The 27365-nt window shown below is 35.1% G+C and overlaps 1 protein-coding gene across 1 annotated transcript in view; it reads left to right on the forward strand.

Moving 5' to 3' along the window:
- Positions 1-27365, forward strand: part of LOC129220634 (O-acyltransferase like protein-like) — a 93942-nt gene that overhangs the window by 48268 nt on the left and 18309 nt on the right. The window contains exons 8-14 of the mRNA XM_054855064.1: positions 4838-4930; positions 6988-7153; positions 7236-7315; positions 10875-10997; positions 14082-14202; positions 20303-20489; positions 21676-21818. Of these exons, the coding sequence (XP_054711039.1) occupies positions 4838-4930; positions 6988-7153; positions 7236-7315; positions 10875-10997; positions 14082-14202; positions 20303-20489; positions 21676-21818 (913 nt within the window). The remainder of the gene's footprint in view (positions 1-4837; positions 4931-6987; positions 7154-7235; positions 7316-10874; positions 10998-14081; positions 14203-20302; positions 20490-21675; positions 21819-27365) is intronic.

The following is a 27365-nucleotide window of genomic DNA, read 5'->3' on the forward strand; positions in this document are numbered from 1 at the left end:
GACAATCAGTTTGCAAGGATTCCCATTTACATGGGCGTAAATGAAAAGTCCATCACTGCCACTACTAGAAGAGGAAATCTGCAGAGCTCTGGTGGTGGTGATTTCCTTCCCTCGCGTAGCTTGGCGAGCCGGACAACTCCTTCGCAGGTGTCCTTCACTACCGCATTTCCAGCACTTCTGCTCTTGTTTCTTTTGGGCTGTTATGCTGCTCAGATGTCTTGCCAAGTCACCGAGTTGTCTCTCGAGTTCAGCGAGGTGGGACGACCTGGAATCAGACTCATCAGCTTCCAGAGTTCGGATGGGATGGCGATCCACACGGGTTGCTTGCTGGGCGGCCTCCAACTTCATCGCATACACAACAGCAGAATTCAGGTCTTTGACATCCGCCATCCGTAGAGCTTTCTGGATTTCCGGATCTCGAACCCCGTCGACGTAGTAGTTGAGTGCCAGGTTGTCTCGAACGACATCCGCAGGACAGTCGCAAAAAGCAAGATGAGACAGTCTCTCGATGTCCGCCGCAAGCTCTTGCAGGGTTTCCCCGGTTTTCTGGAAACGGGACTTCAACTGGAGTCGGCTGAAATCTTTCTGGCACTTCTCACCGAAGCGAAGCTCCAACGCAGATGTGAGGGCGGCGAAATCCAGGCGCTGGCTGTCCGGAAGGGTCTGGAGAATGTCCGCTGCGTCACCTCTCAGGGATGCTGCAAGATGACAGGCCTTGGTAGCAGAGTCCCATCCGTTCGCTTCCGCCACTATCATGAATTGAGTTTTGTAAACCTGCCACGAAGTTTTCCCATCAAATGTGGCAAGTTTAATGGCCGGTCGAGCAACCGATGTGGGAGCGCCAAACTGTACAGAGCTGCTTTCCGCGGTCGCCAATCTCCTTTCCACGTCCTTAAAGATCTCTTCTTTAAATAGATGAAATCTTCTATCTTCATCTTCAAATTTATTTTCTACAGCATTGAATCGGCTTTCAACGGTATCAAATTTTTCTTCAATTGCATCAACTCGATGCTGTATGTCATTAAATTTATTTTCCATCACAGTCTTTACCGAAATAAGGTCGTTTTTAATTTCTTCTTGGTTAGACGTTAAGTCCTTTTTCAGCACCGTTAAATCGCTTTTTAACTGGTCTTGATTTGCCAACATACTTGCAGTCAGATCACTTTTTAATTGTTCTTGATTAGCCGCCATATCATTTTTTAATTGTTCTTGATTTGCAGTAAAACTTGCAGTCAAGTCACTTTTTAATTGGTCTTGATTAGCCGCCAATTCATTTTTTAATTGTTCTTGATTAGCTACCAAACGTTCGGTCAAGTCACTTTTCACAGCATTAATTGCTTCCAGAAGTTGTTTTAATTGGTCATCCATTGCGCGAGTAATCACCATAAAAACAAAGTCTATAAATTCAAACAGTCTTTATGAAAAAATGTCCAAAGTCACACTTACTCCAAGAAAGTCCAGAAGAAGCCCCACGTTGGGCGCCAAATTGTAACGGATTCGGTGCGACTTCCACTTTCTTGAAATGAAAACACAGTTCTTGATAAAAACACAGGAAATTTATTTACACTATGTACAGGAAAGATCTTCAACAACTGCTAAATTATTCATCAGCAATTAAGCAATTATCACACAACACCGTAAACTCAACGTTTACACACGTATTTACTTCCAAATACGAAAACAACACAGCGAAATGCATCGCTATAAACAGAGTAAAAATCTTCTCAGTTCGAAATATCAATCGAAACTAACTGTTTATCCATCGCTAACGGCTTAAATACACCGAAAAGAAATTTCTCAAATATTCCACACGCTTCTGTAAAGTAGTAGACCGTTATCAAATTTTATCAATGAACAAAAAGGAAATAGGGGTCGTATACTTTAGCCATATGAAAAAGGGGATGTATATTCATTACGGGAAACTATTTACAGGTTACGTTCCTACAATAATTACTATTTACAGAATTTGTAACAATATTTTTGCTCCGGTTCAACTGAAAAAATATATATCAGTTTAGTTTTTGTTTTCGTTCCGCTAAAATAAGTTTGCGGTTCATTTCCAAATGAAGTTTTTTTTTTCCCCATATTTTCTTGTGTGTGCTAAAAGCTGTAGTTCTATCATAAATGTAACAATGTACAGAACAACCTCGTTTATACGGACTAACTGGAACCAAAAACAATCCGAATAAACGAAAATCCGGATAATCCGAGAAATACGCAAAACACTGTCTTAAATAAGCAGGCTTATTTTTTATTACAGCAAATAGTAATACTTTGTAACAAAACTACATAGCACCGTTTCTCGCAAATACCTGAACATTTTTCCTTCAGCTGCAATAGTGTCAGACCGACGTTCCAAGCACGTCATAAAATCAGTAATATATTTTTTTGTACGTTCTACTTTAAGCCAGTTATATCAGTTAAATTACTCCAGAGCAATGGAGGCACCTAAGCTGCCACCAATTTTATGGAGTAAGGTTACACAAATTTTCTTACTATGCGCTTCACATTTTTTCTCGATAACTCGAAGCCCTATAACTCGAATATTTCTATATCTCTAAGTTTTTATTAGGTACCAAAAGCTTGAAAGGTTTGTGGGAACTTCCCGTAACTCGAAGGGTTTAGCAGGTCCCTTGGGACTTCGAGTTATAGAGAGTTAACTGTACTTGACTTCAAACGAAATTGCAGGAAGCCCAATGCTGCACTATGCTGGCAATCTTATAATATCAGTTTTTGGCATTTCATTTTAGAGAATAAGTTGGCAACCACACAACTAACTTGACGGTTCCATTAACTCTGAGGATACTGTTCGGAAGATTAACTCTCGAATGCTCATTTGAAATAGTTGAAATCTTTCCTCTAACATTGGAATTTAGAATATTCTATGCAATGGAATAAATTATAGAAATCTTGTGAAGTTTTGAGAAAAATCAGGAATTTTCAAACATTACATTGTCGAAATCTTTCCTCCTACATCCGAATATGGAATGTATTATATGCAATATAACAATTTTCAAAAATCTTGTGAAGTTCTGAGAAGAATGAGGAATTTTTAAACATTAAGAAATTTTACTTTTCGAGTTTAAAGAATTGAACTCTTTTTATTAAAATAATTTATCTTACACCACATTTTTACATGGATTATAGTTATCCTAAGTTCCTAAGTGGTGGGATAGCTTTGAACCATAACATTTCATAATCAATTTCTATAATTGGTTTTTAAAATTACTGTTTCTTAGTTTTGGATACATTTGCAATGGTTTAGGAGTTTCTCTTCGCTTTCATGACAATAAATGAAATAACTATTAATATACAAATAGGGAAGTTAAAATAGAGAAAATGTGAATTAAGGTTACTCTGAATGTTTGCAATCATTTTAATGGTATCCTGCAACCGTTTTAATCAATACTGCCGTGGGCAGGTAAACGGCAGTATCTGCAGAAATGAGTTTTCGAGATATTTGAAGAAATGTAGTGTGCTGGTTTCAATACTAACAATAGGAAAATGTTGGAATTATACGTTTCTTTCGCGCCTTTTTTTCAGAGGAAACCAAATAAGCAAGCTTGTACAATAAAGCTAACGTACAATTGATGACAAAAAAGAAAAAAAAAGAAAAGAAAATATTTTGCGTACTATCCTTCTTTTGAGCTTAAGATTAAAAAATTAAAAATTAATTTGAATTCTGAAATTTTGAATTCAAATTATGTTTTTCGCAATCACGACAGGACCCTATTCATTGGACTTATTGCTACTAGAAACGACTCCTGTCCCCCCCAAGCCTGCCCTTCCTTCTGGGGGTTACGTGTGTATATTTGGGTATGTGTGTGCAGGCGCACGTGCGTGCATGTGTAGGCTTGTGTGTGTGCGTAGATCTGTGTGTATGCACTTAGGCGTGTGTGTATGTGTGTAACGGCTTGTGTGTGGGAGTGTGTATGTGCGTAACAATGCGTGTGTGTGAGCGTGCGTGTATGTAGGACATGGACGCCACTGACCAGGAAAAGCGGCTACCGGGGGACAATCACGCCTGTAGAGGGCGATGATGCTACAGAGGCCGCTGGTCCAAGCTGAAAAAGGAACCGGAACGCCAAGGACCGTCAAATGAGAACAATAAGCAATCGTGATTGCTCAAAAAACAATAATAATAAAATAAGTAAATAAAATAAAATTGCAGTTATTGCCCTTTACTTAACACGGCTGAGTAGTATTTCAATTGATTTCTGATTGATGCTACATTTAGAAGCTTACAGTTGTCTTAATATTTTCCCTCAGTTTATTATCTTCAGTACTTCGTTGCTGCACTTCATGAGCAATAAAGTATTGTTGTTCCTTCTCAGTAGCCTATAGGGGATACGATCCCCAGGTCAGGACTCCTCCCTTGTAGCTCAAAATTAAGCTGCAGTGATTAAAATTAAAGTTACTTCCTTCCACTTCGAATACTTTTTTTCGTGATCTATCCGTAACGCAATTTGACGTATGTAATAATTTGGAAGTAAAATTAAAATCAAATTATCTCTGCTTCAACTAACGTTTCCTTGTATGTGAGTTGGCTGATTTTCAGCAGGATACCCCCCCCCCCCTTGAGGAATTTCTAACTACGCCACTGTTCCTTCTTCATTAGAGTTATGTTTCCATCTCTGTGTTACATTGCATATTTTCCCTTACTTTGATAGAAGAAATGAATTTGTTCTACTGTCTTTGAGATTTCAATTCAACAACATAGCTTGAAACATTATTGCTATTGCCAGCTGTTCTAAGGGCTACTTTTTGAAAGAATTTTTTTTTTTTCGGTAAATTAAGATGCAAATGTGATGAGATAAACTTTCTATTCTAATTTCAGTGGCCTACTTGTTGCTATCTCGAATCTAAAAGCAATTGATAACAACGGAGGAAGCATCAATATTCTCTCCCATATCCTTCATAGAATATGGAGGTAAGATCTTACATTATAATGAAAAAAATTACTGGCCATTTTGCTCTTTTAGTATAAGGATAATTTTCCCATTGTATGAAAATAAAACTGCCATGTATAGACATAAAGAAATTGACATAAAACTATGAAAACAATTTATTGTATTGTCTTGGTTTTTGCCGTCAATTACTTTATTTTCCTGTAATGAAAAAAAAAATGCAATTTTCATTTATAGTAATCAAACTCGTTGAGAGACAACGAATTGTACTCTTTATATGTTAACTAGAAAATCGCCCGTCAAGGTATGGCGGGTGAAAATTGCTTCTACATTTGAACGAAGCCATTGCCTGTTTGGTGATATTTTGATAGTTGAAATTTTAACCCTAACTCCAGTGGATGAATCCTAAACTCCATTTTTTCGTTTCTTCATTCTCCTAAAATTACAGTTTTAACACTAAAACAGTTAAGTTACCGGATCCAGTTCAGTCTTGTCACGATAAAGCATTTCCCTGCATGTCAAACATTACCAAAGGCGCGAATTTCATTGTTGATGACATCAGCGTTGACCGATCAGTGAATTCGACGAGGATGTCTATTTTCATATTAATGGAAAAGCATTGGAAAACTCAAAAAATGTCTTTCTTGACATAGGGACGATTCGAATGAATTATCGTTTGAACATGAGTTAGCGTACATTCTATATATTTAAAAAAATTTACCTGCTTCATTTTGAAAAGGTGTGTTGTAGTCATATCTTGTACCAGAGCTGGCTACTTATATGCTACGTACGAAAGATGCATGTTGGTCACCGACGGACCATGAAGTATTTGACAAATTCCAAACTATAGGATTTGTTTCGCTACCTTTGAAATCTGACTCATTTTAAATTCACAGAATGTGTCATACACAGTAAGTCTATGTGCTCTTGAAAATTAAAGAGCTCCAGGTGACTTCTTCATTCAAAAGAGCACAGGGGCTAGACAACCAATCTGATCTATAGTTGGAAAGACTAAAACCCTGAATACACAGGGCAGTATACAGAGCTTTCGGAAAGACTACATATTCAAATATCTTCGAATACATTTTTCGTTACAAGAAGCGACCTCCTTGACCGAACACTGGGTGAATTAAATCTGGTAGAATCTGTTCCATAAAGAGATGAGGTAATTTGCTGACGGCATTAGTGATGGCAAGAGGTGGGCGCCGACTTATCAGTCGCAAGCCAAATCCAACCAAACACTTTTTGAGGTGCAATATTATATGCGGCCTCAATCAGGAGGGGTTCGCGTGTGAGCCCATCAATATGCGTTGAGCTAATGCAACACACTATGACGTATAAGGTACGACTCATCAGTTAACAAAGCAAAAGTAGTGAAATGGGCGGTGCACTAGTGGAGACTACAGATAGGACCGTAAAAAATCCATACGTGGATTTACAGAATGATAAGTGGGGAACACTGCATCGTTTTGGACGACATTGGATTAGGACCAAGATTGAAAAACACTATATACTTTGCTCTGAGATTCTCCTATGACACTTGGAGACTCCGCCTCCTGCTCGTTTGCTCGCCCTATCTTATTTTATTTCAAACTAGCGGTACCAGCACGACTTTGCCCGGAGGAAAAAATTAAAAGGTCATTTGATTAGCCTATATATTTACAAATAATGGATGATGAATTTCTCGCCAATTGGCTATGTTCATTCGCTTTTCCCATGTTACGATTCCACGTCATGATAATTTCGTAATTTACTCGTCCATCTTATGATAATTTTGCTTCGGAAACTGTTCTTAAAACTGAAATTTTAAAAAAAAAATCGAATTTTCGAAAAATCGCTTCAAGGTGCACACCCTCATGCTACAAACTAACTTTGTACTAAATTTCATGAAAATAGGCCGAATGGTATAGGCCTGTGCGCGTCACAGAGATCCGGACAGAAATCCAGACAGAGAGACTTTCAGCTTTATTATTAGTAGAGAAAATGTTTCCAATTTATTTCTCCTATATATAAATAATTCCTAAATTAGCGAAAAGTTCTTCATATTATCACTTTTATCTGATTTTAATTTTTTGCATAGATTGACTCCACCAGTGGCTGGTACTTTAGGTGTGATGTTCATGCTTCCTTTGGTTGGATCTGGTCCTCTGTGGGCCGACATGGTTGGTCAAAAAGTTGCAAATTGCGAAGAACGTTGGTGGCAAGTATTTTTACCAGTCAATACATGGATCGATTTTAGTTCCATGGTAAGCAACTTTTAGTGATCATTCCAAAAACAGATTAAAAATACAAAATTCATCTTGATGTACTTACATTTTTATATTTCAGTGCTTACTTCATACTTGGTATGTAGCAGCCGACATGCACTTCTATTTCCTGGCCCCCTTTGCGTTGATCGCACTGTACAGGTAAGTTATGTTCCCTTATTAATGCACAATAGGTTATTATTCCCGTTTATTTTGCTCAACAGATAGTTACAATTGCTTTTATGCCAAAAAGAGATTGTCTCTTCATTCTGTTGGTATTGCTTTCACACCTAAAACAGATAACCCTCTTCCTCCTTATGCTATTATTTTCGCATAAAAAAGCAGTTGTCTACTCATTCTGTTGTTATCACTTTCACACCAGACACTGTAGTATTTCAGCTTCTCATTATGTTGGCATTAATTTCACACCAGAAAACGATACAGTTTCCTCATTCCGTTGCTGCTGCTTTCACACCTAACAGCTACCGTCTCTTCATCCAAATGCTATTGGGTCATTCTCATACTGTCATTTTGCGTTTATTAAGTTCAAAATAATTAAAATGGGTGGAATCAGATAAAACCTTTTTTGATGTGTAAGGGCTTTATGAAAAAAATTTTGGACTTGTAAAAAAAAAAATGAATAGCGTTATACCTTCAGCATTATACCCTCACTTAAGGGAAATAAAACCCACAAAAATGTGGAACTTATAGTTTGCTCACTTAGAAATAATGTTTTCTTTTTTTTTTACGAACAGTGGGGTCGAGTGAGAGTACTTTAGACTTTCATTAAAGACATTTAAAATAAAATATAGAAATTTTATTTTTAATGATCTTGTAATGATTTTTAATGATCTCTATCTACCCTGAAAAGTAGTTAAATCCCTAAAAATATGTATGACTCATAAAATATTACAGAGACATGAAAATGATAATTTCTGTGAGAATGACCCTATTTTTTCACACCAAAAATTGGTGGTCTATTTATTCTGTATGCAGAACCAATCATAATTTTCAAAGCTTATCATTGTCTAATACATTTGGCAAGCAAGTAAAATCGGGATTTTTTAAAATATTTAAACCTAAGCATGTTGTGCGCGATGGCAAGAGAGATTTTGTTGCTGTCGCGAAATTAGCGAAGCACGATGCAAACGAGCTATCATCTTACAGCTAGAGAAGTAAGCAATAAGAGTTTCACCGACTCATGCTAACATTTTTTTTTAAACATCTGAATGAAATACAGTCAGTGAAATTCAAAAATAGCTCTAGTCTTAAATGCAAAGGCTGACGTTAACCGTAGTTCCAACAAAAACTTGCAAAGATATCCTATGATCCAAAACGCGCACTATAACGTGAAATGGAATAGCAAAGCTATCCCCATTGGTCCTAAAGTCATACCAAGAGAGATGACAGCAACGTATTTTGTGGCTGTCACAGTCGGTGTGAAACCAGTATTACACTTATCCGAAAAAAAAGGAAGATAGCCACAAACTTTCAAACAGTAAAGATCTTAAATTTAAAAAAAAATAAAATAAAATAATAATAATAAAAAATAAATAAATAAATAAAAAACAGCTTTTGATCTGAAATCCCACTTGTTGGTTAAGGACTTTTTTAGTTGATGAGGATGGATTACAGTTGTCGCGTTGTCGTTTCTCGGATGAATGCAAAATTGAATAATTGCAGTCGCTTGATAAATTTAACAATAATAACTAAATAATAAAATAATAGAACTTTCGAAAAAACACAAATTCAGCTTATCAATTGGCTGTGATATGCTTATCATATTATATTTGTGTAAGCATTCACCGCCTGATGATACAATCATCTGGTGATTAATATCGTACTTATGTAGTATGAATGTGGTAAATAAATTCTTCATATCTCTTTAGAGCCTAAAAATGATACACTGAACCCTGATCGCAGTGAAACATTTGAACGCATTAAACCATTAAGTGGAAATAGTTAATTGTTAAATCTCAATGATTAGCCGCTTCGATTTTTCATAATTTCTGCAGCTAATCATCCTGTACATTTCAGAAGCACTAACAGATCTTGTCCAGATCCTTCACAATGTTGCCGTTTCCATGGATAGAATTCATGGAAAGACGGTGCCATTGCCTCGAGAGGCTGGACTTCTTACAGAATGACGACAACTGGTTTAACCCCCCCCCCCCAGCCAGAGATGTCGCTGCCAGTCATCTCCACTTCTACAATTTATCTCCGAGCTTAAGGGGAAGGAAATTTTCTGCACTTTCCTGTACTCATGGTGGTTCCTCAATGTTGAACTCTCAGGACTTTTGAGCGCACCGGATCCGACAAGCACATATCGTATACCGCATACACTCGGTGGGTTTTCATGGTCTTGCGCATCGAACTCGAGGTCCTCCAATCCCGTTTCAGATGCCTTAACCAATTGACTTATCATGGTCTCTTAACGGAGTTAACATGTACATTTTTTATACTATCATAGAATTACATAGACTAAAAATAATATCATTCTTTCAAAAGTAACTTGCCTAGCTCGAATATTTATGCTACGATGCCGCATGAATATCTTACAACAAGAACGAGATGGGTGGAGTGGAATGTCCTCAAATATAACATACTGCGAAATTTGCAACATGTTCTTAAGTTTATAAAATCGTTTTGTATTGTAAATATCTCGTTAGCTAGGAGGATTCGTCTTGGCTTGCTATAATCTGAACATCAGAACTATTTATAAGGGGCATTCAAATGAAACCAGGTCACTAGCGAAAAGTAACGGCAGCGATTTTATTAACTCAAAAATAGTCGCCAAAGCTGTTGGCATATTTATCCCATTCCGACACTAGGCGGTCAATTCCATCTTTGAAGAAGCTAGTAGGTTGCTATCGCATCCAGGACTGTGTGTCACACACTTCGTCGTCCATTGTGATATCCACGATATCCGGTGTGTCGTCTGCGAATAACTTACTTTAGAAATCCCAAAACATGAAAGTCACACAGTAATAGGTCTGCACGGTGAAAGGGTGCACGGTGGATGTTCCAGCTCCTGCGTTTCCCACCGAAACTACTGGGATATTGTTTTCACCGCGGTGGCCGTAAGTGGACGCCTTTGGACAACATGCCTGGCCGTTTTGACTTAATGGCTCGTCTAAGGCTCTGTAAAGTGGCTTGGTAACGCTGGGTATTGATGGTGGTTGAACATGAAACGTTGTGCATGTGTCAGTCTCTCTACCAATAGATAGTGTCTCCATACATGCAGTTACGTGGCATCGTCTAACGTCTAATGTGAAGTTAGACGCACTGACCTGGTTTCATTTGAATAAGTCTTATAGTCTTAATATAAGATTTAAGCACAAAACATTTCTTCGAAAAGACTACACAAAGCAATATTATCATGACCTGTCTGGCCATTCATTGCATGCTGAGTTGATTTGCAACATAATTTAACTTCATTGGAGATGCGATAAGACATGCCAAAGTCCGAAATTCAATAGCATATTCGTGCAATCGGGGGTTATCATCTCATTCACATTTAAATCACGTATATTTAATGTGATAAGAAAGGGTTTTTCGTGTAAATTAATGAAATGAAGGGCTTTTCGGCCCCAGGAGAAAAGGCTATATGCAGCCGTCTGCTGTTTCGAAAATGATGTCCATTCAAAAGAACTCGTTTACCGACAGAATCCGGGAAAAGGCTGTCAGTTTGGTTGTTATTTTATTTCAGTTTTTGTCTTAGGTGGCCTGCTGTCGGTTTTGCTCTTATGTTCCTGCTGACTGCAGTCTGCTCTATGGTGGTAGGATTGCTCACCATCGCCAACGATCTCCCTCCAACTGTGATCTTCTTTTCGCCAGACGTAGAGTAAGTATCTATAAGGGTCGTAGGTAAAATCTTATTAACAATGACTTTAATAGTAAATAACATCAGCTTAAGGAGTTGAAAAGTAACAAAGGTTTCTTACTTGTCAGTCTTTTTCAGTTTCTTACTTACTCAGTCTTGCACCGTTATTCTTTTAATGACGAATATAAGAATACAAGAACAAAAAAAAAACGACATTTTTAGCACTAAAGTTACAATTTGTCTATGATCCGAATTCTGCGCAAAAGAATTTTAAAATGCTTTCAGAAAGTTTAAAGGAAATGAAACAGCTCCTTTTCTCTGCCAGGGGAAGAATAGTTCCCAATTCATGAAGATTTTACTTCAACTTACGAGTTGAAAAATTTCGAATGGATTTGTTCAAGCCAAATTTTAAATGTTCCCAAAGGTTTTTTTTTTTTTTTCTTTTTTAGGTTTTTCTCAATCCTGAAACAAAAATCTAAGACACTAAAAGTAAAAGAAATACAGTGGATGCAAGTTAAACTTTTCTCCTTCAATCGTTACTATATAACCCTTTCACAAACTTTCTATTTTCGTCGCAAGACTATTTTTCTCCCGCAGAAATAGTTCTGTGCATCTGAGACAATTGTTTTCAAACAAATAAAATGTAATTTACCGATGCGCATATTTTTAAGTAAAGCAGGTAAACGCTCTGTATATAATACTGTCGACTCTCGATAACTCAAAGGCTTATAATTCGAAAATTCCTTTATCTCGAAGTTTTTATTCTGTCCTGAAATAATTTAGTGTTTTCAATGCTAAGGAGTCTCTACATCTCGAATGTACCCTTTTTAAGTTGAAGTTTTTACAAAAGTTCCATTTTCGTTTTATGCATAAAAATGCAGCGAAATAAGGGGAAAAAGAGTTATTTCCCTTTAATACATTGATTTGCTTATCAGCTTGTGAGAATGAGATAATTTATTTACAATAGGGCCCCTTAATGCACACAGTGTTTTAAGATTAAGTGAGAAGTTACCGATTGGGCAACTTTGACCGTGGCTGACGGCATAAAATTTTATTGCTGTCTAATCCTTGAGAAACATAAAATATTGGCAAAATTGAAAAAAATTAGCCTTTATTTTCTGGATGACTCAAATAATCTGCTTTCAGGACAAAAAGACGTACGAACTGAAATCAAGCGAAAACGAAATTGGGATTACCACATACAAACGTAATGACATTTTAAGATACGATGGACAAGTAATCAGTCAAAAATAACTTCCTTTTCGAAGTGCACTTAATTAATAAAATGTATTCTCTAAAGATATTTTTGCGTAGTACTAAGAATTAATTTTATTAGTACTACGTATTATTAACTATTATAGCCTATTATGTACTATTCCTGAAAAAGAAAGCAAAAATTATTCTTCAGATGAGTTTTGGAAAGGAACTTTGGATAACTCGAACTACCGATTACTCAGATTTTGGTCGGTCTATTGAGTCTTCGAGTTATCGAGGGTTGACTATATAGTAAAATAGTTTATTAAAAATAGTATTATTATTACTTGTTATAACTATAAATAAAAGCATTCATCAGTAGAATATGTATTGAATGCATGCAAACATAAAAGAAGTTAAAGAGTACACGGAAATTCTCTATTTATTTTCCCATCCTTCTAATCTTCAAATTTAACACGTAATAATCTTTTTTAACCCCAACCTCAAATAACTAAATAATATGTCTTATAGATTAACGTTGTCTGATTGGCTATTTCTGAAAAGCATTACATTTCAAAATCTTTTAAAAGTGTGAATACCAATTTTAACCACTTTTTAATTTTTTTTGTTGAAGTATATACAAAACTTCAATTCAAGATCAGATTCACGACTTTTATTACATTACGCCAGACACATCTGCCAGCTTGAATAATACAATGTAAGCGCTGCAGAGTGTGTTACAACCGCAAATCTGTGTTGTCAATAGTGCTGTCCAAAATGCCAGACAGCAATATAAATGGATTTATAAAAGTTAACCACTGCTGCATAACTTATAACTTTCTCTTAATTTGAAAAGGCGTACTGATCAAATTGAAATAACATTTTGTTATGTATTTCATATGGTAATTTTGAGGGGGCCCCTATAGACCGAACCTAATAAACCCAATGGTAAATCAGGTTCTGCCTTAATTAAGTTACGCAAATTAGTTTAAAATAAATCTAGAAAGTAAAAAAAAAACGAGATGACATCACGTGACTTCCTTTTACTCCAATGTAATGTCATTTTCCCATTATTGGCAGTTTTAATGTGATTCAATAGTTTGCTCTCTAAATATCGCCAACAGTGGCTAAATTAAAACCTGATTTAAAAAAAAAATAGCAAAAAAAAAAATCGCCAAGTTTGTCGCTAAGTTGGCGACCAAAAGACTGGCGATATATCGCCAAGTGTTCGCCAAATTATAACACCACTTGAGTTTACATCGAAATTGACAATGATTTCCCTTCAAAAAGGGGCAAAAGACCCCCTTTGGAGCATCCGAATGCAACCAAAAAGGAAGGTGCACAACTAAACCGCACTAGGAGTCTACCTACCAAATTTCAACTTTCTAGGACATTCCGTTCTTGAGTTATGCGACATACATACACACATACGCACATACATACGTACATACAGACGTCACGAGAAAACTCGTTGTAATAAACTCGGGGGTCGTCAAAATTGATATCCCCGGTATCTGTACGTTTCTAGGCATATATCCACGTGTGGTCGGGTTGAAAAAAAAAAAACTCAACATTCATTCGGGGGTGAGCAAAATGGAAATTAAGGCCGATTTCTTAGTGAAATTTTTTTCGCGAATACAATACTTCCTTTTTTGTAAAAGGAAGTAAAAAAAAGCTCGTTTGTAATGCCTAGTCTATGTGTTCAGTCATTAGAAACAAGTAACACTGATTTAAGTTTAGCTATCTAAGGATAGCATTAAAAATTCTTCTTTAGTGAAATAAGAGACTAAAGAAGTAAATTTTGAGGGACTCTAGTCACTTCATGAAATTCAAGCTCCGGGAAAAAAAAAAAAAAATAAATTACACATAGCTATGTGTTCAAAATAATATGTACATGTTATGTACTTTTAGGCTAACCAAAAGAACAGCAAATTTAGTCTACTTCAGACCGTATCCCCACCTGGGAGCGTACTGTGTCGGGTTGACACTGGGTTACATTCTGTGGAAAAACCGGAAGTGGTCTCTTTCCAAGGTAAGATACGAATTTTCTTTACTCATATAGAAAAAACGTTAGATTTTTTTTATTTACAACTTTCAGAGAAAATTAGTTGTAAAGTTTTTTTTTTCTGTTTTAAAGTCGTATTGCCCGGCAGCTATGATTGCGACGTACATGGCACTTTCTTGAAAAAATTTGTAGACTATGTTTTAGTGGAGGAGAAAAAAATTAAAACTTTTAGTGATAAAAAAAGAACGTAAATTTCATCTAATAAATATTAGTACCATATTTTCTAAAACAGAAACCAGGTAGCATATGCGTGCATTAGTATTAGCATCTTATTTTTAAGCATTCCTCGGTGCTGATTTAGATTTTATGAGTAATCTAATGGCAGTTCTTATTTTGCAAAACATTTTTTTATTTTTGACCTGCGTCGAAGACTGCTGACACAAATTCAATTACTTAATGCTTTAGACAAGAATGAACTTGGTACACTTGAAGACTGTCGATATAGTAGTAGTACAGAAATTTTTTTATTTTTAAATGCCTCATAAATCTTTTGGACCATAGCAATCTAGGGGTGTTAAAATTAAACTGAGTTCTTTAGTTAAAATTAGTCAAATTGAAATCTCGCAAAGAAACATTTTAAAAGTTTTTTTAAAATAATTTTTCAGTTTTAGAAAGTGTTGTCATTCCAAAAGTTTCGGACCACAAACGCATAGTAGAAAAGTAATAAATAATTAAATAAAATCCTAGAATACGTTAAAAAAATAAAGAAAAAGAAAAATTCAAACTTTTATCCCTCACTGAAACTTTTCCTCATCTCATTTTGGAAATGCTGTCCAATTCCAGTAACCATATACTACACTAGCAGTACCCGCATGGCGATGCCCGTGCTGAGAATTTAAAAGAAGTTCGTTGAACAAAAAAATCCATGTCTCCCCCCCCCCTTCTGATGTGAAAGCATCATTTTTCTTCAACTAAAATGCGCACACACCTTTTAAAAAAAACTTATTAAAGTCTCTTTGAAATTTAAAACTACTCGACAAAACACATAAAAAGTTGAAGTTAAGTTAACTTTAAAACTCAAAATAATCCTTCAAGTGTATAGTTCATCGCTTAACGCGCCAAGCAACCAAGCTACCGTAACTCTGCCCTTTAGCGAGTGAAGCGGTTATTTTTCCTGCAATTAAAAATGTTTTGCAAAATAGACAATACTAAATAGAAACGTTATAAAGAACAATCACAATTGAATAATACGACAAATCAATCTATTTACTTAAATAAGTAACTATCATCAGCTATAAGAACAAACACAAACGTTGAAGAATTAAGGAAAAGAAAATCTAATAAAAAAATCCTACAAAATCAAATTATGTACCCGAATATCGGGGGAAAAAATCTGTTTGCTGACCGCAACAGTTCCACAGTAGCGCAGCGTCTGAGCCGCGCGGCATGGTTCCTCGTAGCTACTGAAACAGTCGGCTAGCATCCTCTCGATGAGTTTATTTACCCTGCCATCTATTAGGAAGTCATAGGACTAAAGTTACCCCGCCATCTGTTAGGAATTTATAGAAGTAAACAATTAATTAAACATTTAATTTGCAATTAATAATATTTTAGTCAATCTGATTGAAAAAAAATAGCTTATGGCCTTCCTCAATAAATGGACTATTCAATACAAAAAGAATTTTTCAACTCGAACCAGTAGTTCCTGAGATTAGCGCGTTCAATCAAACGAACAAACTCTTCAGCTTTGTATTATCTCAACTATACTAATATTATAAAGAGAGAGAGAGCGGATTTTTGCGTGTTTATATGTTCGAGGTAATCTCCGGAACAGTTGCAACTATTTGAAAAATTCTTTTACTACATGAAAGGTACATTCTTACTAAGTGACATTGGCTATAAATTATGCATGTATGTATTTATGCTAATTTTTTAAACCAATCGTTTGTCTTCGCTACCAGTTTATGTTTCGTACCGTTTAATTCTTATAAACGTAAAACAAACAATAAAATTGTCCCGAACGTTCAATAACAAAAGAGTCGAAGGTTCGCTTTGAACTGAATGGTGAGGGTTGGAAACGCTTGAAAGAAAAAAAAGTTCACGATGAAAAGTTCATGAGAACCGCCAAAACCTTTACGTGTCTTTAAGGCTGCAGAGGATAAGGTATCTAGCATACTCTTAGCATTGAACATTGCACACCAATTACAGTCACAGAATGCTAATGCCTCAAAATTTATCTAATCGAATTATAACTGAGATTCGCTTCGAGAAAATTAGTTTTTGAATTCAAGTAATGCAGATAGACGACATTAATCCGTGCCTCTAAAGGTTGTAATTTGACATGCATTTCGGGCTATCCTTAAAGGCTTTTTAACCGACTTCAAAAAAGGAGGTTATGTTTTCGTATTGCTCCAAGAATACTGGATTTATTTGAAAAATTCCTTTTTTTGTTTCGAAGGGTGTACTTTCCAGTTGGTTCCATGTTAATTTTGTCTGGATCTGATGAGGGGTCTCGCGGAGAAATCTAAGAAACTTTAAATTTCATACGTTGTGGCTACGTAGCTTTCGTCAACTGAGCGAAACGTCACAGGTCACGTGGTTTTGGTTTGAACGGTGCATTTTTTCGACGGAGGAATCTTGTTAGTATAGATAACAGAGCACACGTGATGTTTGTAAATTGTTTAACATGTATTGAGAGGGAAATAATACTCACCAAGAAACATATTTACAGCGGGAAAATCATCCATTGGGAGTGTCAGAACAAAGCAAATAGTTCAACTTGATGATTTAAATACTGTAATGCAAGGACGGCAGATAAATTTTCATGAAATGAAAAGTTTGATCAAAATCTAATTTGTGAAACAAAAGTTGCACAAGTATGAAAACGTAACTCTTGGGGATACTGCACTAAAATAATTTCCATTTTATTGTTGAAAATCGGCTCTGGCCGAGTAATGATCATAATGATTATTTTTAATGCTACCAATAAAAAAGTAGGTAATCTAAAAGCACTATTCTAAGGTGGAAAAGTAGTGACTCATGAAACATGATGCAACATAGCATACAAGTGCATATTTATTCAAAAAAAAAAAAAAATTAAATTAAAAAAATATTTTTTTAACCATCAACTCGTAAAAAAATAAACGAAGTAAGTACGTATAAATTTATTTTTAACACATCAAATAACATTTATTTCTTTATAGTTGAATCAAAAATTAATAATTTAAATAGTAAGTTGCATGATATAATCAAATGTATAGTTACGAGGAACAAAATAACTGAAAAAGTAATTAAGTTGTGTCACCAAAAGTTGGGGTTAGGGTATCATCGCAAAGAAACTTTAGGAAATTATCCTGATTTTCTTTCAGAAATAAAACACAAGAGCTGGGGGGAGGGAGTTAAGGGAAGGTTCCGATGGGATCATATACACATTTGTTTATTTCTGTCCTTCAAAAGGTAAATAGAAATAACATTAATAACATAAAAATAAAAAGTAGCTGCAAGGCAATTGACATGAAAAGTGTAGGAGAGAGGAGGGGGGGGGATACAAGGGAGGGATAAATAATTTTCGCATCCAATTTAAATGTCCTGTAATTTAATTATTCTTTGTAGTGTAATGTGAATTTCAGCTGTGGGAATTACTCTTTAATACAGTAGACCCTCGTTTTACGCGGGTTTATTTTACGCGGTTAAATATTTGACACCCTTATTTTATTTTACGCAGATGAGTTTCGGTTTTACGCGGATGCGGCATTGCAAACAGATACAACTTTCTCCTCTTTTCAAAATCCGAACTCCTAAAGATTGCTGATTAAGCGTAATCAACTGCATTTTGGCGGGCTAATAATCGAGCTTAGGCGACTGGAGGCATTTTATGCAATTGGTTCCATAGCCAGAAGTAAAGTTAATAACACAGTTCAGAACTCGCTGGAAGAAGAGCTTTTAGGAGTGACAAAGGAGGCCAAAACCAACGAGAATACCGACGTCGGTGACGCACAAAAAAAAAAAAAAAAAAAAAAAAAACGTTCACATTAAAAATTTTGAGCCATTCCTAGACAATACAAATGATCTTTCTGATTTGTTACTGAAAGAAGATTTTATCATGGAAATGACGCAAGTGATCATGGATGTGTTAATTCTCTGCAAAGAATTACAGATAAAAATTCTTAATGACTGCCAAAAGACTATCATAGCCAGCTCCTCTTCATAAACAGAACACGAAATAAATTTATGTTTTCTTTACGCATGTTGTGCATAAAAGTCGATATAAGAACACATTCAACTTAATATACAATTAGTCATCACTAGAATTAAGTATTTTGTTATCTACGGAACCAAACCCCTATTTTAGCACTAGTATTAGGTTCTCAATTTACGCGGCATTTTCGTGGAACATAACCCCCGCGTAAAACGAGGGTCTGTTTTCTATTTCATTCAGTTTTACGCACTTTCTAAACTGTTTTTTTTTTACTCTGTACACTTTCATACTGCTGTTCTAAAATAATGTTTGCAGCAAATTACGTTTATTTGTTGTTCATAAATGTATTCATCATTTCATAGTTGAAGGTATGCGTAAAAAACTTAGCTGGTATAGAAATAGGAGGAAAAACTTTACTGGATAATAGGGGGACTGGAAAATAGGAGGATTTTATTAGCTGATATAGGAATAGGAGGAAAAACTTTACTTTGGGTTAGAAATTGGCTGACTGGAAGGAAACAAAGAGTAGTTGTGAGGGGAAATCTTTCTAAATGGAGGGATATTTTAAAAAGGGTTCCTCAGAGTTCAGTTTTAGTCCTCTCTTGTTTATTATTTTTATGAATGACATAAATGAGAATATTTCTGGAAGCATGAATTGTTTTGCTGATGATGTAAAAGTTATGGGTATTGCAGAAAATGAAGAACGGGTAAAACAGCTTCAAGAGGATTTAGATTATATTACTAAGTGGGCGGATAGGTGGGGTATGGCAGTTAATGTAGGGAAATGTCAAGTGATACACTTAGGTCATGGAAATAAGCGCACGAGTTATCGTTTAAAGGGTTCAATCATTAGTCAGGCAGAAAATGTTATTTATCTGGGTATCTTAATGAATCAGGACTTCAAGTTGAGTCAGCAGTGCAGCATTGCAGGTAACAAAGCCAACAGAATGCTTGGGTTTATCAATAGATCTATTTCAAACAAATCTAAGAAGGTTCTTCTGCCTTTATATAGGAGTTCAGTTCGACCCCATTTGGAGTATGCTGCCCAGTTCTGGTCGCCTTATCTGAGGAAAGATATTTGTGTATTGGAAAGGGTTCAAAGAAGGGTAACTAGACGAGTAAGAAGACTTTCAGATATAGATTATGATGCCAGACTTAATAGGCTTAATATGTATAGCCTGGAGCAAAGGTGGATCAGAGGGACATGATTCAGTTGTTTGAATTTATCAAAATGAATGATGTTAATGGATTAAATTTTTGCACCGAAAGCAGAACGAGGGGTCATTGTTTTAAGCTATTCAAATCTCAGGCGAACCTGGAAATAAGGAAAAACTACTATTTTAGTAGGGTTGTGGGCACTTGGAACAGCTTATCGTAAGAGGTGGTAATGAGCAGCTTGGATGGATAGCTTTAAGAGGGCCATTGATCTTCACTAGGGAACTAATAAATTGACTAGAACCATCCTAGCTGGGCCAAGAGTCTGTTGCTGGTCGTCACATTTGTATTTGTATTTGTAATCGGCAGAGTGGTCGATTTATCGGTGCATCCCTAGTCAAAACTATATCAAACATTTTACAGTGGTGGATTTACCATGTTGCCATTGCAAGGGGTCCCGTCCCCAGGACCACGAGAGGATTCAAAAATGCACATGACAAATGATTTACATTGATTAATAAGAGATATAGGGTCCCTTAAAAAATTCATTGTGGCGGGCTTCCAAACCTGTAGATTTGCTCTTGACGTTTTGGCAATAAACATCAAAATCAAATAACATAGCCAGACAATTCAGAGGTTCAGTTATGAAAGATTCACACTGGCGAGGAAAAACTTGGCGGCTTTTGAAATTGTCCCAAAATGCTCCTGTAAACCAAAAGTCTCTGAAAATGAAAATCGCCTTGTTATGCTAAACTTATGTTTTATACCACACAGCTAACCCAAGGAGTTGGGTGGATGCTGTCCATAGCGAGTTGCCTCAGCGTCCTTTGTGCCACCTATTCTTGGAGTAGAGGTACTTCAGCTCACACAGCAGAAGGTGTCATCTACGCCATGTTGCACAGAACTGCTTGGGCTGCTGGAGTGGCATGGGTCCTTTTTGTTTGTGTGACGGGGCATGGAGGTAAACTTTTATTTCACTCTATTTTGTTTTGGATAAGACCTAATCATTCTAGTTCTCCATATTGATTGATACTTACGAACATAATATTCCCCGAAACAGATTAAAAACAAACTGACATGTTTAGAAGAAGGCAAAAGCTTTTTTTTTAAATGAGCATCTTTTTTGTAAATTGGTTTGTTTAAATACCTTTAATAATAATTCGAGTCTTAGAATCACAGCTTGGAGGTATAATAGAATGAATTTGCCAGAGGCGGCCTAACTAAGGAAATGAAATAAAATGAAAGAAAGACTGAACAAAACACTGCGACCAGAGGTCTATTTTACTAGTTCCAAAAAGAAGTCTTAAAACAGACTAGTAGCTGAATCAAAATTCAGCAAACAAAACACCTAATAGGAAAGTCATGAATCTTGGTTCACGCAAATGACGACCAAGGTGTTCAAACCTATAGTCAAAAAACCCTTCACAATCACAGACGATGTGAGTAATGATTTCCTAGTAAAAGAGGCAACCTCTGTCAATTGGATCATTACTAACACCCATTGACCCATTTTAGCAAGGTGCTCCTTTGTAAAGACCACTGAGAAGATCAATAGCCTTCCTAATACTATTTCTGATAAGAAGCCTTTTGAATTTTCGGCGTGTGAGGCATTTTTCGGCCCCAGAGAGAATCAGGTCTGTCCTCCTTGGGATGACCAGCTGATAACCTTTTCGAAATGTTGACTAAGGAATGATTGATGGTCTCGATCCACTAGATCAGACTACTTTCAGAGACTCAAGCTCATATATCACGAAACTTTTCCTTGTTTTTGTCGAGATGGCTGCATGAAAAAAGCTCCGGGTAAACTTTTCCAGGTAAATAGACGAAAATTTAATGAAATTTGAGCAAGGGTATCTGGCCCAGTGAGAAAAGAAACGTCGTAAATGACAAAAACTGTCTTACGATTGAACAATCCACGAAACTGAGTGATACATTTCTGAGAGACTGGGGCAGATAGGACAACTGTAAGGTCCCAGATTTAATAGAAAACAACATTTTACATCTATAAATATGCATTATTTTTTTTATCAATCTTTTGAAACTATGTGTCAAAGAAGCATATTTTGGCACAGATTGTTGATCACATTCAGTTTAATTTTCTACTGAATAAATGACGTTGAAGCTTAAAAATTCCTTTCATTTTTCAGGTATTTTAAGCAGATTTCTCTCATGGCAACTGTTTGTCCCTTTGAGTCGACTGTGCTATTGTGTGTATTTACTGCATTTTCCCGTTCTTTGGGTAAGAGTGAGTTGGAGAAGGACCCTGCTGAATTTCCATCATTATGATGTAGTAAGTACTTTATTTTTTGTGAGTGCTGTAAGCTTTACTAAGTGGGGTTTAGCGTCACTCAGATTACTTAAGAGTCATTTTTTTTAAAGCTGGACACTTTTGATAGCTGATGTCTTCAATTTTTGTAAAAATTTCAGGATGTGTTAGTGGTACTATGATAAGAAAAAGTGAAGTTACTTTTTTAAAAAAACTGATTTGTTTGTCCTTGAGTAGGGGTCAAAGTTTAAGGTCATAAAAAAAACCTAAATAAATGATTGCTTTGCTTCAAAAGCAATGAGTGAACCAAGCCAATACTTTTAAATTAGGATACTACTTGATACTATGTGCATTCTTGTATAAGTATTTTGGTGACTCATTCATGGCTTTAAGGGCAAAGGTCAATTGAAACTGCTACTATTTTAACTTTTTTTGCCTTGTTTGGGCCCGGATATCTGCTAAAGCCGTAAGTAACTCTCGGAAATAAGTATATGATTAACTACTCACCACAATATAGTACACTGTAAAAAAAATTCGGAAACGTTTCTGAGTATATCGTGCAGCTGCGGTTCATGAAATTTTCGAAAACGTTTCTGAGTATTTCGGAATTCTCTTTCTGTAATGTCCGGAAACGTGTCTGAGTATTTCGGAATCCTCTTTCTGTAATGTCCAGAAACGTGTCTGAGTATTTCGGAATCCTCTTTCCGTAATTTTCAGAAACGTTTCTGAGTATTTCGGAATCCTCTTTCCGTAATTTCCAGAAATGTTTCTGAGTATTCTGTGCAGCTGTGGTTCATGAAAGTTTCGAAAACGTTTCCGAGTATTTCGGAATTCTCCAAACAATTTTCAAAAGCGTTTCCGAGAATTTCGGAATCCTTTTTCCGTGATTTTTTCTAAAATATAATTCTTTATTATAGTATTGCATACCATATCAGTTTCAATTCTTTCATATCTAAGAGCAATAATACAAGCAATTTTAGAATCATTCCCCAAGTAGCATTTTATCTTGGCTCAATATTGGCGTGAGATTGTTCACGTTGGCAATGTCTTGGCCAATATTGGCACGATTTTTGCAATGTTAAGCCAATATTGGCTTCCCATTGCATTAGCAATATTGTACTTAGATTGACATACAATCTTGTCCCAATATTGGCTTAACAATGCGCAACCATTATTGTATTTAGACTGTGAGACAATATTGGCAAAAAATTGGTCAAACTCTGGAAAGCCAATATTGGGCGGAAGATGGCTCTTTGATGTTCAACCGATTTTGAAACAAATCTGAAAAATGATTCATTTTCCTAAGTGAGCAATTAAACACTGAGCCTGATTACCTGAAGCTCCACAAACTGTTTTAGAATGCTAAAACGAATTTTGAACGTAGAGAGAGTCCTCAAAAAATGGAGCTATTTGAGTTCACTTTAAACGCATTTGTATTTTTTTAAAAACCGGCGAAAAAGAAACTTCAACTTTGTCTGCACATTTTGTGTTTTGTTGCTCTTCCTCGCCGCTGCACATGGTAAATGCTTTTGTCCGAATATCGGAGATACTTTCCTTAAAATTTTATTGTTGCCTTCATTTCTTAAATGATATTTTATCATTCTCATCAGTGAATTTTTTTAACTATGTCTAATCCACTCTAAAATTTCAAAAAGCGAAAGAGAAAAGCGTTATTGGAGCAACTCAATGAGAAAGCTTTCCTTTGCAGTGATGAACTTTGTCTTCCAAAATAAAAGTAATGAAATAAGGCAAAAATTTTTTGAAGAAATATTAAATGCTGAATAAAATTCTGGGTAGATATCTAACATTGAAGAAATTGCTGAAACGATGTGAAACTGAAAATTTTGGATCGACATTGTGTTTTCAAAACTCGAAATCATAATCGAACAGTGACATTCTAAATTGCGTCGAACATTGAGAATTCTGAACTAACATTTGAAACTGGAGTAAATTCTGGATCGATATTTGACTTTGAAAACACTGGATCAATATATGATGAAGATTCCAGGAGTTTTATTTTCATGATTCTACATTGTGGTTGTGGCAGGAACTCTAAAAAAAAATCTGGGAAAAAGTGAGAATGTATCATGAGAAAAACTTTCCGTGAAAATTCAAATTTCTACTGGAAAACTGCATTCCTTTTCACAATGCTCTATAACACCTAATTTTATTGACAATAATCAAGTAAACTTTTAGAAATCTGAAAGAAGGTTTTACGGACTAGTTTTATGCTACCAAGTTCATTTCTCTACACGGACTTGCGTTTTGATGATCATAAGACTTTTGACTCATTACGGAATGAGAATTAAGTTCCATGGTCTATTTTCAGCTCAGCATGTACGATTAAATGGCAGTAAAGGTAGTGTTTAAACTATTTAGCGTCAACCATTGTTACGGAAATAATTGAAGTTCTATCTGATAAAGTACAAGAAATGTATTCAAATTCGAATAAAACCAAGATGCTTTGATTAACTATGATTTTACACCAGTGTTGAATTTTTTGTGCCAAACCCTTATTTTTGACGTGACATGTGAAGAATCTCTTGAATGTATGTTCAACACCATGACGTTTTTCATATTTCAAGTTAGAACTTTTTTCTAGAAATTTCGTAGGTTTTTTAATTGTTTCTACATGCATAAGTATTGAGCAAAAAAAAAAAATGGCTCTGTTTATCTAGAAAATCTGAACTTTTATTGATAAATGTTGTGCAAATTCTAGGTCCAGCACCATGGAATTGTCCATTTGCTTTACAAATAATTCTATTTATACCGTTGCCTGTATCAAACAGGGTTGGCAAGTTTCTGCCAAGGCGGTTAAAACCACCGGTAGAAACCGGTTAAAACCGGCATGGCAAAAACCACTTTCTGCCACATTTGCGGCAGAAACTGGCAAAAACTCGCAAAATGAAAATTAAATTCTTGATATACAACAGAAAATGCATGGATAAAATAATTAATTGTTAACCGAAGCACTGTAATTTTATTACAAAATTATCCCAATTCAAAATCAAATGTTACATTGTTGGGACCCTGAAATTGTCTCTTTGAAAAGATGGTTTCAAAAATCTAAACAGGTTCTCAATTTAATATGCACAAATGAGAAATTTTAGAATATTCTTGAAACAGAAGAGCTAGCAGACAATGCATCAAGGAGCAAGCAATGTTTGTGAAACTTTCATATATTGCATAACTGGAAACTGGGGTTGTGGTAAAAATTTGACTAGAAAAATACGTTTTGAGTAATGGGGCTAATTTGTTTTGCAAAGCTGTGACATTAGGTACAAAATTCTAGGCAAGTAAAATTCTGGCACTTTCTTCTTGAAGAACATGACATGATAATTTCAATCACAAACAATTTAGAGGAAGCATATAAGTAAGCAAATTTAAATCAGTAATGCCCGTTTAATTCTGTATGTCCCTCCTCTTTCCTAAGCACCCCCAGATGATTTTTTATCCTTTGATAAATTAATCCAAATACTAAGAGCCTCTGCAATTGAAAAGTTCCCTTTCTGAACTAAATCAAGGGCACTAGCAATGGATTTTATTTTTTTAAATGATGAAATCATGTTTAATTTTTTAGTTGACTTAAACAAATATCATTTACTAATTACTTGAGTTATTAAAGACACTTAAGTTTTTGCCAGTTCCTGCCGGTTTTTACCGGTTATAACCAGTTTCTGCCACTGGCATGGCAAAAACTAGTTTCTGCCGGCAGAAAGCCAACCCTGGTATCAAACTGTTCTAGTGAATGTTCCTTTTCAACCTTAAAACAAATTATAAATTGTTCCACATCATCTCTTTTGCACAAAAAAATTAAGTGTTCATACTCTTTCGTCTATTAAAAGTGATATCAAATAGATTAAAATTTAATAATGTTGAAGAATTTGGAAATTTAAAGGTGAGTGGAAAAACATGTAAAGTAAGCCGTAAGTTCTTTTGCACTATGTTTGGAATATTTATTTGTTTATAAATAAAAATAAATGTTTTTATTTTTTATAAAAACTAAGACAACACAGAGCTAAAAAGTGATGTCAAAAGTTAAGCCAAAATGCAAAGGGTTTAATAATCATTTTCAACTTTTTAAATTTTCCATTCATTATGGTAAGTGGAAGTATTTTTTTATGTGTTTTAGTTTTCAAACATATGTACTAGACAGCTAACTGCTTGTCCATTATTTCATTGCAATAAGTGCAACCTACATTTGCATCAATAATAAATGATTTTCAGATTATTCTTTGTTCATTGTCACCTACATTACATCCATTTTAAAAAAGAAAAACTTAACAACTTTATTTGCAGTACACTCAAACCTGTTTCTGTGGGATCCTTTTTCTTTGTGGTACATGAAAATTTCAATCAAATTGTGACTCAATTGACTAACTTGTCTATAAAACAAGTGCTCGGTAGTATTTTTAAGTGATGAATCGTTCTCTGATGTATATTTTAAAAGCGGATTTAAATGGTTGGCGAGATTCAAAGTAGTTGCAAAAGCAGAGCTGTCTTCAGGCTCCCATCTAACTGGTTAAGCCACAAAAAGTGGTAGGTACGGGGAACTCTGAAGTGAAAAGTGTCTTGAATTTGTTTAAAGAAAAATTTCCTACAGTTGTTTCGTAAGTTTTGGGTTATTTTCAAGTGAGACTGTGTTACGAAAGCATTTTTTTGTAGCTAATAGTGAAGTTTTGAGTGAATTTTTTTATGCGGTCCCTATCTACCACACAAAACTAGGTTTGAGTGTAGTTTGTTTCCACATTTATTATAATGAATGCCAATTTTGTGAAATAGATCTTATTATTTTTCTTTGACAATAATTGTTAGTTCATTATTGAATACTTTTTGTTTATGTGAAAATATTAGACATATGCTGGAGTCTGCTGCATCTACTTACTTTATTTACATAAACATGGTCAAACATTTTACTGAAGGAGTTAATTCTTGCAAAATTAAGTTGCTATTTCTGAACTATCCGGGTCAAAGAAAAAGGTACTTAAAAATGATGTTCATATTTAATTTTTTTTAAATAGGAATAAAAATTCCTACCATTAATTGTTCAATATTATAAAATAACTTTACTAATCAGTTATTTCAAATTTAAAAGTTTATTATTAATTTGAATGACAATGAAAACGATCAAGCAATGATTTTGAGCAACTTTTGCACTGTACTTCAATTACATTTACTTTCTGTGCAACCGTAGAATTGCAATGAAACCAAATGTGTACAAATTTTCTATTTGTTCGTCGAGGGAGAATTAACTCTAATCTGAATTCTGCTCAGGAACTTTTGTAACTAATATTTAGCAATGTTAGTAAGTTTTGAGCAGAATTCGGAAATATCCGATATTTTCAATTAGCACAAATTAAAGTCTTTAAAATAGTAAATGCTTCCTCAAATCACTCTTTATTTTCTTATGTTATTATTACAATATGTAGAATTAAAATTAAGTTTTCTTTTTATTATATTTCATTTTACATTTTCATCAATTTTTATGGAGTTAGCATTGACTGTTTCATTTTTCTTCTGTTAGCTACTTTTACAGTTATATGATTCAAAAATAAAATATACATTAATTGG

This window comes from Uloborus diversus, chromosome 4 (genome assembly GCF_026930045.1).
Source record: "Uloborus diversus isolate 005 chromosome 4, Udiv.v.3.1, whole genome shotgun sequence".
Classification (NCBI taxonomy): Eukaryota; Metazoa; Arthropoda; class Arachnida; order Araneae; family Uloboridae; genus Uloborus; species Uloborus diversus.